At 45.8% G+C, this 12704-nt stretch overlaps 1 protein-coding gene across 2 annotated transcripts in view; it reads right to left on the bottom strand.

The window, feature by feature from the left end:
- Window positions 1-2171: 2171 nt before the first annotated feature.
- PPP1R1A (protein phosphatase 1 regulatory inhibitor subunit 1A) overlaps window positions 2172-12704 on the bottom strand; it is a 106172-nt gene continuing 95639 nt past the window's right edge. Inside the window, exons 6-7 of one of the 2 annotated variants that reach the window (XM_032210643.1) lie at window positions 6888-7018; window positions 2172-4439 (exon numbers count right to left, since the gene is read on the bottom strand). In XM_032210643.1, coding sequence (XP_032066534.1) covers window positions 6888-7018 — 131 coding nt within the window. In that variant the 3' untranslated portion in view covers window positions 2172-4439. The remainder of the gene's footprint in view (window positions 4440-6887; window positions 7019-12704) is intronic. The other variant, XM_032210645.1, reaches the window with a different exon arrangement.

Raw genomic sequence — 12704 nt, 5'->3', positions numbered from 1 at the left:
ATTACAAGAGAGCAGGTAGGCACCCAATGGGAAATAAACGGAACTGTTTGTGAAATATGCTCGGAGCTGCTGGCACCACAGCATTGGTTTCATTGTGTATTCACCATTCTGTGCCTACTTGCTCTCTTGTAATTCTTTGCTCTGGAATGAATGTAAATACAAACATTAAATCCCTTCTTGGAAATTATTCTCTAATTCTTAAGGGAAGTTGCAGTGAAATTGTTAGGAGGCAAATAAAAGATAAAGGCGTGAAACCAGTTGATCAGTTACAGGCAGTAGTTGCACCTACCCAGGCACTGTACCAGATTGAGCAACTTCTGGTTTGCTTGTAGGGTCAGTTTAAGCCCTCCGGAGGCTTCAGGGACCTTCAGGAGGCTTTCCTGAAGCCTCCGGAGGACTAAAAACCACCTTATGCACTCATAGGGTCCTTTTTATTCCTCCAGAAGCTTCAGGGAAGCCTCCTGAAGGTCTCTAAAGCCTCCAGAGGGCTTAAACCGACGCTACAAGCAAACCGGAAGTGACTTCCGGTTTGCTCGTAGGGTCGTTTTTTGCCCTTTGGAGGCTTCAGGGAAGCCTCCTGAAGGTCCCTGAAGCCTCCGGGGGGTGGGGGAGGCTGTTATTGCCTTCCCCAGGCGTCTATAAAACCTCTGGAGGCTGGAGAGGGCAAAAAAAGCACAGAAAAATGGGGGGGGGGTTGCACCTCTCATGCGTGCATGCGCACTGGGGGGGGGGCGTGCGTTGCATTATGGGTGCAGAATGCCCACGCACGACCCCCCTGCGCTCCCCCCTTCTGGCACGAAAGCCAAAAAAAGGTTTGCCATTGCTGTCCTATATCAAATGGCGGTCCAGTATCTTCTTGAAAACCTTCAGTGGTGAAGCACTCACAATTTTCGGAGGTAAGCTATTCCAATTTTTCCTACATAGTGCTGCTGGTCTCAATTGTTGCTAAATGAGGATTACCTGTAACTTTTCTGAGAATGGATTACACATTTTTAATACCACCTCCACAAAATTACAAGGATCTTTTGGCTAAGACCGTATGTATCCCTGACCCTCCAGATACTACAAGTTCCATCTGTCCCATTCATCATAACCAGAGCTGTAAATTCAAAGCTCAGAAATATGTGAACTGCAATTGTGATTGCCCAGGTTTAAATCTTTCTTGAAGCCATTGGGTAAGATCACCCTGCTTTATTTGAAGGTAGAGAGGGCTATATTAATTAAATTGCCTTGAAAAGAGAATGTGAAGTCTTCTCATCCTCTTCCTGTTCCGTGATCCAGAACGCCACACCCAGCCCTGTCCTTATAGCTTTTATAGCCCAATCCAGTGATGGATTGCTCTTACCGTTGCTACCGGTACGCTGATCGCGGTCTGTTCGTGTACGAGCCTGACGTGCCCTGTGTACGCATGCGCAATCCACTGCCCCTGTGACACCCAGCTGCTTGTTGGGGCACCCGCAGGCACCGCAACCTTTTGGCATAAATACAGCTAGAGCACAGGTGGGCTTTCAGCTGCTTCGGACCACTACTGGCATGGCCATACCGGTCAGGACTGGCAGCAACCCACCACTGGCCCAATCCCATATATGTTTTTCAGGAAGCAACTGAAAATTCATTGAATATGTAGATGTCTCTTATAGGAAAGTATACACAGGATTACAGCCTCAGCTGAACTTGGAGTTGTAGGAGCAAATCAGTAGGGGATGCTGAACAACCATCCAGGTTGAAATCATCCAGAGGGTAGCTGCTACAGTATATGCACTTCTTAAGCTTCAAGATGGCAATAGAGAATTTTGTATTTCCAATAGCTGGATGTAAAGTTGGATATATCACGAGCAGACAACTGCAAGCGGTGATCAATAGACAGATCCCTCAGATGGAGCTTTCAAATGCTTTTCGTTGTACATTTTTCAGTTCTTGCAGCCTGAGTTTAGTGTCAGCTTCCTCTTAGACGTGTGTGCTCTTTGTAAGGAATCCTCTGATCACAGAAGGATTTCACTTCCTTTGTGATCAGGGCAGAACCAGTAGTATCAATATTAGGGACCAGGAACCAGTCTTGTAAGTCAAGAGAAAGGTTACCAACGGTATTCCGAATGATGCTGCCGCATCCATGTGGGTTTAAACACTACACAAACCGCACTGGCAAAACCAGTGATTAAGGACTCAACAAACCAAGCAAAGATGACCCATTTAATAAAGAAGCAGGATTCACAGGTGGGGGAGTGAGGGTGCAGAGTCCAGCATTGTAGTCCAGATACGTAAAACCAATTCAGAGATACAGCAATGTAGGACTTAGGACACTCCCAAGCAGGCAGTTTGCTCTGAACTTTCACACGGTTCTCAATTGCAGCCACCTCATCATCTGGGGGGTAGGATTATGTTGCGAATAATAATATAAGGAAAGCCCCCCCCTCCCCAAACATCATTGACCAACTATATGTAGTCTACTTCTCATCTAGGCTAAGTTCAACTAGTTCCCTTATTAAGACATGGCAGCCTTGAATGTATTTCGTATTTGAATGGATTATGTAGCCCTTCAGATGCTGTCAAACTACAATTTCCAGCAGTACAACTAAAGGGGAAGAGGAAGGCTGCAAACTGTAGTTCAATATCATTAGAAGGGCTGTTGGTTTTCCACTTTTAAAAGTTTAAAACACTGGTAGTACATCTACAACGAGAAAGGGGAAATGGGCAGCTATTGTGAACACTCCTGATCCTATTTTTTTTCCTAAAAAAAATGTATCCCAGTAGTCATAATCTTGTAATACTTGCATGGCAACTCTTGGAGGTTTTGCACATACGTGCAACAGAGGCCTGTAGGTGTGACAGCAGAAATGCTGGTTTGTTCTCAGAAGGCACTGCTGGATGGTACTGTTGGTGTACCTCCACTAGAAGGGGAATCGAGAGGTGTCAGAAAGGATCAGAGCTGCCCAGTTTTCCTTACCTAATAAGGAGGCAGGATTCAGCAGAATAGAACTGGAACCAAGAGATGGGCCCTGCCCCAGAACACCAGAAGAGAAAATTCTCTTATCCAGGTCCAAGTTGGTAACTGTGTGGCCCACCTGTGAGTATACTGGGGCCGTGCAGAGCTTCCAAAGTGGGCTTGGCTCTTTTCGATGGAAGGTTTAACACCATGCATCCCGAAGCAACGTTGTCCCATCTCCAAATCCTTTTGCTTCCAATGTTTTGCTAACAGTTCCAGGAGTCACAAGTGCATTCTGCCCACGTGACACGCACATGCAGACGCTCCCAGACTCTTCTACTCATCTTCCAGCTATTGGAGTGGCCGGAGGAGGCTTTGAGGTGAGGCACAGCGCCATGACAAGAATCACATTGTCTCTTCACCCGACTAGATGAAAAGTGTTGCTTTTGTGGCGTGAAGCACAGCTGCACGCAGGCCTAGTCCATGCAGTCCATCCTGTTTGTCACCCTAAATCTTCTGTACCCATTCTTGCTGCCTTGCGATGCATGCTCGGAGGGAGCTATAAGAGTCCCCAGCATACATAAACGCTATGCTAGAGCAGAAAGCAATACACGGTTCAGAAAACAATAGACAGCTATCAAAATATCATAGAGTGTAGAAAACAAGGCCTAGAGAAACCTCTCTCGGACCAGATTTTTGGCCATATATGACTGCAAACCTGGGGAGATGAAATCTCAAGCAACTTTGGAGGGCGATAGCTTTGGACAGAAAAACTGGCCAAAGGAGTAAAATATTACAGAAAATTCTCCTACTTCTATTAATGGCAGAGGAGAGAAAAGATGAATTGGCGTTTGAGCCATCATGTTGGCAAGTAGAAACTTCTAATGATTGTCTACAGAACAACACAAAGAATGGCCCATCAGGAGGTAGAATTCCTGGTTTTTTTTTTCCACGCATACACAGAGTGGGCCAGAGGCAGGGGAACACACAGCAGGAAATTAAGTCAGGGCCTCACCTTTGGAGTCTACAGTAGTCCAGCTCTAGGCTTAAGCTCTCCCTCCCATCTTTTTTGCCTTCACATATGCTAGGTTACCAATTTCATTACCTCCGTCCAGTGTGGCTCGGAGTGATAGGGGTCATAATCCAACCAGGCAGAGAATTTCCGGAAGGCCTTTATCAGCCTCACATCTGTTGCTTGGGAGATCTAGGCCGCCATTCGGGGCCAAATGCAGAGGCTTTTCCATCTCTGATCAAAATCGACCTAGTGCTCTAGGCTAAATCCCTACTACTGGCCACAAAACTCAAAACAGTGAAAAAGTGGGGGTTTTTTCCCACTTAAAAAAAATAAGATGGGACCATTACAAATATATGACTTAGTCATTGAGATCTTAAAAAAAAAAACTCGCAATCATTTAAAAAGGAAGGGAGGGAGGGAGGGAGGAAGAGCTGTGGTATTCCTCAGGTATGCATGAGCCCTGTGTCCAGCTGTAACTCTGTGCCTCCAGCAGAGAATCACCTATAAAGGAAAAGATAAAAAACGAGAGATAGAGATAGAGATAGATAGATAGATAGATAGATAGATAGATAGATAGATAGATAGAGAGAGAGAGAGAGAGAGAGAGAGAGAGAGAGAGAGAGAGAGTTATAGACACACTCTTTGCAACAAAACCATGGGGATTTACTGAAAAGGGAGGGGCCATTTTCAGGATGCCACATTCCAAGCCAAGACATGTTTCTAGATAAGACTTCTCCTTGTTCCTTGGGCTGACCAAAAGGTATGACCAAAGTCTCCCTTGGCTTGTGTAGGCTGTGTACAATCTGTTCCCCCATTAGTAGACTGTGAAACAGAAAGAAGGGATAGATGGACACAGAGATGGAAGCTCCTACTGCTCCAACAAACAGATATGGAGAAGAAACTCTTCTTCTGCCTGTGGCCCACCCTCTCCACTAACCCCCCTCTCAATAACCAACTGTACGTGTATATTTAAAATTCTCAGTTGCTGCCTTGAGAGAGGAATCCATCCAGGGATTCAGCCAGTTCGGATAGGTTCGTGCGAACCGGTAGTTCCGATGATCAATTGGCCCCACCCACCCGCCTTTGTTTGAAACAGAGCTGATAGGCGCAGCAGAGTGGATTGCTGCGGCTCAGCTGTTTTACTCACTGGGGCTGCAGTATAAGGTAAGTTTTACAGCTGTTTTGAAATGAACTGTGTGTGCTCAGCAAACCAGTTGTTACACCGGTTGAATCACACCACTGAATCGATCCCCTTCCTCAGAGAGGAATCCAGTGACTAGGCGTACCCAGTAAGAGTCTGTCTCTTGTTCCTGTCCCCCAAGAGATAAGAGAGTTTCATGGGCATTTTTGAGCCAGCTTTATTGCTTCTCCCTTGGATTTGGGGAGAGTTTTATGAGATATATGCGGCTTTAGGCTGGATATCAGTTTGGAAGGGCCCCATGAAGGCCTAGCCTCCTAGGAAGCCTGCTTCTCTAAACCAGTGGTGGGATTCAAATAATTCAACAACTGGTTCTCTGCCCTAATGACCAGGTGGGTAGGCGTGGCTCAGTGGTCATGTGTCTGGGTGGGCATGGCCAACTCAACATCACTCAGGTCAATGGGCGCTTTGCCTTAGCAGTTACAATGCAATAAGGGTTAACCAGAGAGGCAGTTTCTGTAAAAGGGCAGTAAAGATTAGGCTAGAAACAACACCTGAATGTTTCCTTCCTGCCTTCCTTACAGGATTAGCCCTATAACAGTGGAAAGAACCAAAAAGAGATTTCTTCCAACAACCGGTTCTCTGAACTACTTAGAAAGTTACCAACCGGTTCTCCTGAATAGGTGCAAACTGGCTGAATCGCAGCACTGCTCTAAACCTTACCTCCATCTGAGAAATAAGCGACTTTAGTGACTGGGTGGGCTGGCTAACTTGACATTGCTTCTTTGCCTAAGAGATAGCCTATCTCTTTTGCCCCCTCTGGACTAATGAGTTAAAGAGCTGTCTCTAGACATTCATTTCCGTAAGATTTTTAGAAACCTGCAGTTGAAAGTTCTTCATGTCGCCTTACTGTGAAGGCCCAGGTTCATTGGAATTTAATCCCAAGCATTCCCCCCCCTCTCTCCCCTCCCTCCCTCTCTCTCACACACAATTTAAGCAAATTGTCTTGTTTTGGAGACTTTAGAATCACAGGCTAGAAGGTACCTTGGAGGTCTTATAGTTCAACCTGCTGCTCAAGGCAGAAGACCTCATATATACGCAAGTTCACAGACATCCTGGCTTTGGCTTCAAAAACAACACACTTCCTCCTCCCGCTGCCGCAGGTGGGATAGAAAGTGCCTGGTCTTGGCACAAAGCCCTCCATCATGGAGCCCTCTCCGGGGGGCAAAGCAAGAACTTACTGATCCGTCCCAAGGACGAGTTCCAGAGTAGTGACGGTGGAAGTGCTTTGGGCAGGCAGCCTCAGGGGAGGAATTAGCCGGGCTGCTTGGTCTGGGCAAGCGAGACAAGAGAGTACCTAGGCGCAGGCATGACTCTAGTCACTGGCCAAGGCGGGTGAGGTGAGATAGGGCAGGGTGGGGTGGAGTGGGGCAGAGCAGAGCGGGTGGGGCCAGCCAGTGGTGGCATTTGCCAGTTCACCAAACTGCACAGAATCTTAACAACCAGTTTGCCCAAATCGGTCTGAACCGGCAGCAACCCACCTCTGGATACGAGTCAAGCCTAACTGATTGATTATTGATTGGTAATATGACTGTGTGCCATCAAGTGACTCATAGTCAAAAATCCATGGATTATCTCCATGATCAAGTCATGAGTTTGGGATGTCCTGTCCCTCAAAATTTGGCTGGCCAACCTGCAATTATTTTGTTCACATAGAAGAATCCTTTGTTCAACAATACCAAGCACAGTTTGGTGAAATGTCTGAATGCAACTCCACCCTCAACCACCTCCACCCCAATAGGTGGTTATACCTACTCCTTGGGCAGCCTGTCCTTCTCCACGGAGTTCTCCGGTGATATATGAATCCCTTGCTTTTCTGAGCACAAGTAAGACCTCGTTTTGTCAGAGCTCCCTGCACCGCACGCTTCTGTGACTCTTCCCTCTGTTCAAAACAAAAAGAAATTGCATATATATATCTCCATGGGGAGATCAGCAGAAAAGGGCAGGAAGGGGGGATTTTTTCATTCATTCATAGGGGATCAGGAGGAGGGGAGAAACTGGGAAATGGCAATCTTGGTAGATAACACGAAAAGATATAGAATTCAAAGAAAAGGGCGGGGGGGGGGGGCAAGACAAGACAAGAAAGCTGTCAAGTTCCTGGGAAATCTCTCCAAAACTAGGTCACTGAGAAAAGAAATGCCAAATGAGATGCACTGTTAATAAGCAGGCACTGTTGTGCATAATATCCTGGGTAGGAATGTATACATGGGTTCCAGATGGCTTGTAGCTGTTGGAAGGGGATTGGGTAGACAGCAATTAAAACCCGTCAACTAGCGGGCCGTGACCATCAATCCCCATCCCTAAAATTGAGGAGGCAGCCCTACAAGTAACTGGAGACAAACCAAAACAAATCAATCCACACCAGCTCGTGGATGCTCAGACTTTGGATGGGATGCATCCTCTTCGTTTATGTCAATGAATGGAGGAGATTTCAGGTGAGAGCAATTTTGTGAGGCTGCCTGCTGACCCCCCCACCCATTTCCCCCCCCCCAAAAAAGCAAGAAGAATCTGGGAGCACTCCAAGAGTGTAAATACTAGCAAAACAAATCAGAAAAGCCTCCCCATGCTTCTAATTAAACCTACCGTGTAACATTATTTATTTAAAGTATATAGATGCTGCCTTTCAGAATAAAGGTGGCTTACAAGAGATAACTAGGTCTGCATACATTAGCAGAATAATTGACTTCCCATACTCAGCAGGGAGGTCAGAGTCCCAAATAATTCAGTGTTACGGTTTCTTTCGGGAGAAAATGCTTCAGTGGATAGAGCTTTCCAATTTTGAAAAGAAAGAGCAGAGAGTTAAATGTGGTTTTTTTAAAAAATTAAATTGAGCATGGAAGGAGTCACTTTTTAGAATAGAGTTTTTGATCTGAGCTGTCTTTCTTTTTAGGTCTGTATAATACTAATATTATACTATTATACTAGTACAATACTAGTGGTGACCTGAACATTTATACACTCATTTGTGCATCTTTCTGCCTATCAGTCTTCTCTGTTCCCTTCTAGTTTATCAAATCCTTGGATGGGGAAACAAAACTGACTGCAGTGGTGGGATTCAATTTTTTTTACTACCAGTTCTGTGAGCATGGCGTGGCTTGGTGGGCATGGCAGGGGAGGATATTGCAAAACCCCCATTCCCTCCCCACTCCTGGCAGAAGGTTACTGCAAAATCCCCATTCCCTCCCCACCCCACTAACCTGCTTTGCAGCTCCATTCTCCTGTGCAGAACAATCCCCATCCCTAAAATTGATGAAGACCCAGCTGATCAGCTGAGACGCTGATCAGCTGGGACAAGAGGCAGAGAATAGAAGGTGGGGCCAGCCTGTTCTCCCAACTACTCAAAATTTCCGCTACCGGTTCGCCAGAACCAGTCAGAACTGGCTGAATACCACCTCTGAAACAGAGGGAAGAGTTGGGGGAGGATTTGAGGCTAAGTGTCCTTTAAGTATACCTGTTTTGGGGGTGACTTTGCAATATTGATAGCTGCAAATATCAGGGAGTGAGGTTTTTTATGCATTTATCAGGACTGCTGTGCCAAAATAGCAATGATGCCAATCAGCACGGGGAAAGAAAACAAGAAAACTAAGACATGTTTCTGTAAGCAAGAAGATAAATGGCTGCAACTTGTATTTTTATACCATTAATAGTATTCGAGAAAGAGAAGAAACTTTCCTGTTTTCTGCCTCTGCCAATGCAACAGAAAATCTTGCTAAGAGCGTGTAAGCTATAAAATTGCTTCCCTTCTTTCTCTCCGGGCGCCTCATACTAAGAGCTGTTGTTTAATTAGCCATTTCCTTTGAAGTAGTTCTCCTTAGGTACTGCTGCAGATGTCTCTTTTCCCTGACAGTTCTCTGGGATCAGCAGTGGGACCTGAAGAATAGGGGAGAGCTCCTCAGGACCTCTCATCAGCCACGTCCATCAGCTGACTCTTCCACCCAACCCATCTTGCATCTATGCCAGTGATGGCAAACCTTTTCAGCACTGAGTGCCCAAACCGGAATATGTGTGCGCACCAGAGCACCAAAAAACCAAAGACCAGCTGGTCCGTGTGCATGTGAGTGCCGGCCAGCTGATCTTCGGGTTTCCAGCACATGCTTGCGCCCCAGCTAGCTGGTCATCATGCACGCTGGAGTGCATGCACCACTGGCCAGCTGGTCTTTGGGGTTTCTGGCGCTCCTGAAGAGCAGTTGGCAATGGCGTGCGTCCCCACACAGAGGGCTTTGCCTGCGTGCCATAGGTTTGCCATTATGGATCTAGGCAAATTGTTGCTAGAAGAGAAACACAGATATGTACCAGCTACCTGCATGGAGGTTAGTCCTGCAGGAGAATCCTCACGTTCATTCTAGTCTCAGAAGGGGAAAGTCCACTTACGGAGGCACCATATTAAGTGGAACAAGTTTGAAGAAAAATTTGTTGCAGGAAGGCCACGCAGCTTGCTCTCCGTTTGTGAAAATTTGGGATAGGGGCTGCAGATGAAAGAATTTGGCGTTCTGAATAAAGAACAGTGCACTGATCTGATTCTACATGGGGCTACCCTTGAAAAGCATTCGGAGACTGCAGCTAGTCCAGAATGTGGCTGCGCGAGCGATATTGGGTGTACTGAGGCACACCCACGTTACACCTGTCCTCCGCAAGCTGCACTGGCTACCAATTGGTCTCCGGATGAAATTCAAGGTGTTGGTTATTACCTTTAAAGCCCTACAAGGCTTAGGGCCAGCATACCTGCGAGACTTCCTACTGCCGCATACCTCCCAGCGGCTGCTAAGATCCCACAGATTGGGCCTCTTTCGGATGCCCTCAGCCAGATAATTTCGGTTGCCGGGCCCCCGGCGGAGAGCCTTCTCTGTGGCTGCTCCGACCCTTTGGAATGAGCTGCCCCCAGAGATCCGGACCTTACTCACTCTCATGGCCTTCAGGAAAGCTGTTAAAACCTGGCTATTCCGGCAGGCCTGGGGCTGTTGACCTCATTGTTGAGGTCCAGCCCCGATTAGAACGAATGCATGTGTTGTGATTTTAAATCTGTCCTTTTCTTATTTTTTTTCTTCCCCTTCTTTTTGTAAGCCGCCCGGAGTCCTTCGGGATTGGACGGCATATAAATTTTAATAATAAATAAATAATAAATAAATATGGACGAAGTAATGTAAGCAGACCTGGAAGCTATGGAAGAGCTGAACTAGGAGGGATTTTTTTTCTAAAAAAACCCACCACTTTAAAATAAGAGAAGAAAAACAAGAAAATTGGGGGTAGACGAGGTGCAACTATTGACGTATCTGCAGTAAAGCTATATATTTATCTCTTTGAGTTGCTCTGGAAGCAACTCCATAAGGGACAAATGCTAGGGTTTTTATTTTTAAGTGAAAGGTAACATCTCTGAACCTCTTTCATGCTATGGCAAGATAGCCACGTGCTAATTTATTTTTGTGTTTTCTTTTACTGTATGCAGCTAATAGTTTCTGACCCAGATTGTGTCCTGCAGAGCCAGCCCTATTTTTTTTCCTGCCTCAAGCAAATCAACATTTTGCACTCTCTGCCTTATGTCTTGTAGCCTAACTGCAGAACACTGTCACATTAAATTACAGAAATCAACACGATTACTTCTTCCTTATTTGCATGTCTGACTTTGTATTTGGACGTGCAGTCTTTTAAAATCTAGATTAAATCTTTCTGCCACGTTTTTTGGCAAACATCATTCATATCAATTAGATTCACTATGCTGCCCATTCATACACATGGTTGTGTGTGTGTGTGTGTGGGGAATCCATCTTTCCTACCACTCTTTAAATTCTCTTCATTACATTTGCAATTCAGCCATCCAGAATCTGCTGAGTATTTAAATTAAAATGTTCTGTCTAAGACTTTGATGACAGCCAGTTAAGTGTAGTGGTTAAGGCTCCAGGCTAGAAAACAAAAGGCTGTGAGTTCTAGTCCTGCCTTAGACATCGAGCCTTGGGCCAGTCACTCCCTTTGAGCCCTGGAAAGCAGGCAAGGGCAAACAATGTTTGAAAAAACTTTGTGAAGAAAACTGCAGAGACCTGTCCAGGCACTGACCAGCAGTCAAGACTAATTCAAAGGGACAAATAATAATAATTAAAAAGAGCTTCTGATTTACCTGGAGGTGCAGAGGAAAAATGCATTGGCCTCAGTATATCCAGCAACCTACACACCCACCTACTCATCCACTGGAATGAGATTACCGCAATCTGGTGCGATCAAAGTGCTGGATGGATCCAGGCTCAAATCCCCACTTAGCCATGAATCCCATTTAATGACTTGGGAACAGTCCCTCAATCCCTTTTAGCTAACCCAACTCACAGCGTCATTTGTGACAATAAACCTGAACGGGAAGGAAGTGCGATGTATATTTCCTGGAGAAAAAGGAGAACATAAATGCAAGCCCTCATCCATGAATGAATGAAGAAAACAAGCCAACAAATAAGAACTTGGCTTGCCATACACTCTCCTTTACTCATGCACATACCCACCAGAGGTAGGTTCCTACCAGTTCGCACCTATTCGGTAGAACCGGTTCGTCAAATCTACCGAACCGGTTAGAAGAGGTTCCACCAGTGGACCCGGAAAGCAGGCCACACCTACAGAAGAGGTTCCAAAATTTTTTGAAACCCACCACGGCCACACACACACAGACAGACAGACTGACTGACACAGAGAGAGAGAGAAAGAGAAAGAAAGGAAGAAATAAATAAATAAAAAAAGAAAAAAGAAAGAAAAAGAGTGAGAGAGAGATGAAAGAAAAAAAGAAAAAAGGGAGAGAGACAAAAGGAAGGAGAGAGAGAGAGAGAGAGAGAGAGAGAGAACACATGGCCGGCAAGCCACTTCCACCAGGTCACATGGCCGGCAAGCCACTCCCACAAATGAGGCTACGCCCACAGAGTAGGTTCCAAAAAATTATCAAAACCCACCACTGATACCCACTCTTCAATGCTGAAAGCCCATTTCATAGAGTCAAATGGTCACACACCAATCAATTTTTTTGCTCGGATAGGTGTTTCTATATTTGAATTGTGGGTGACACCAAAAAAAAATACAATGGCGCCTGATTACATGCTATGAAATGCAGGAAAAGGTTGAGTGTCCACGAACTGCTAACTTCCTGCCAATAGTGTCTTTTCTTCCAAAATGTGGCTCTCTTAAAAGATGGACGAATAGCAATAGCAATAGCACTTAGACTTATATACCGCTTCATAGTGCTTTATAGCCCTCTCTAAGTGGTTTACAGAGTTAGCATATCGCCCCCCACAGTCTGGGTCCTCATTTCACCCACCTCGGAAGGATGGAAGGCTGAGTCAACCTTGAGCCGGTGAGATTTGAACCGCTGAACTGCAGATAGCAGTCAGCCGAAGTGGCCTGCAGTACTGCACCCTAACCACTGCGCCACCTCGGCTCATAACTGGGGCATAGGCATCCTTAGGTTACTGATGCACCGGAAAGTTACTTAGCCTAGGACTGGATAAGCCCAGACTGTCTCTTTCAGTGACTGATATTTCTCCCTGAACTGCAACTTCCTTCCCCTTTGAAAGGTCAAAGGACATGCTCCCCTGGTGGCTCAG

Source organism: Thamnophis elegans, chromosome 2, assembly GCF_009769535.1.
Source record: "Thamnophis elegans isolate rThaEle1 chromosome 2, rThaEle1.pri, whole genome shotgun sequence".
Taxonomy (NCBI): domain Eukaryota; kingdom Metazoa; phylum Chordata; class Lepidosauria; order Squamata; family Colubridae; genus Thamnophis; species Thamnophis elegans.
This window is presented reverse-complemented; position numbering and strand designations above follow the sequence as displayed.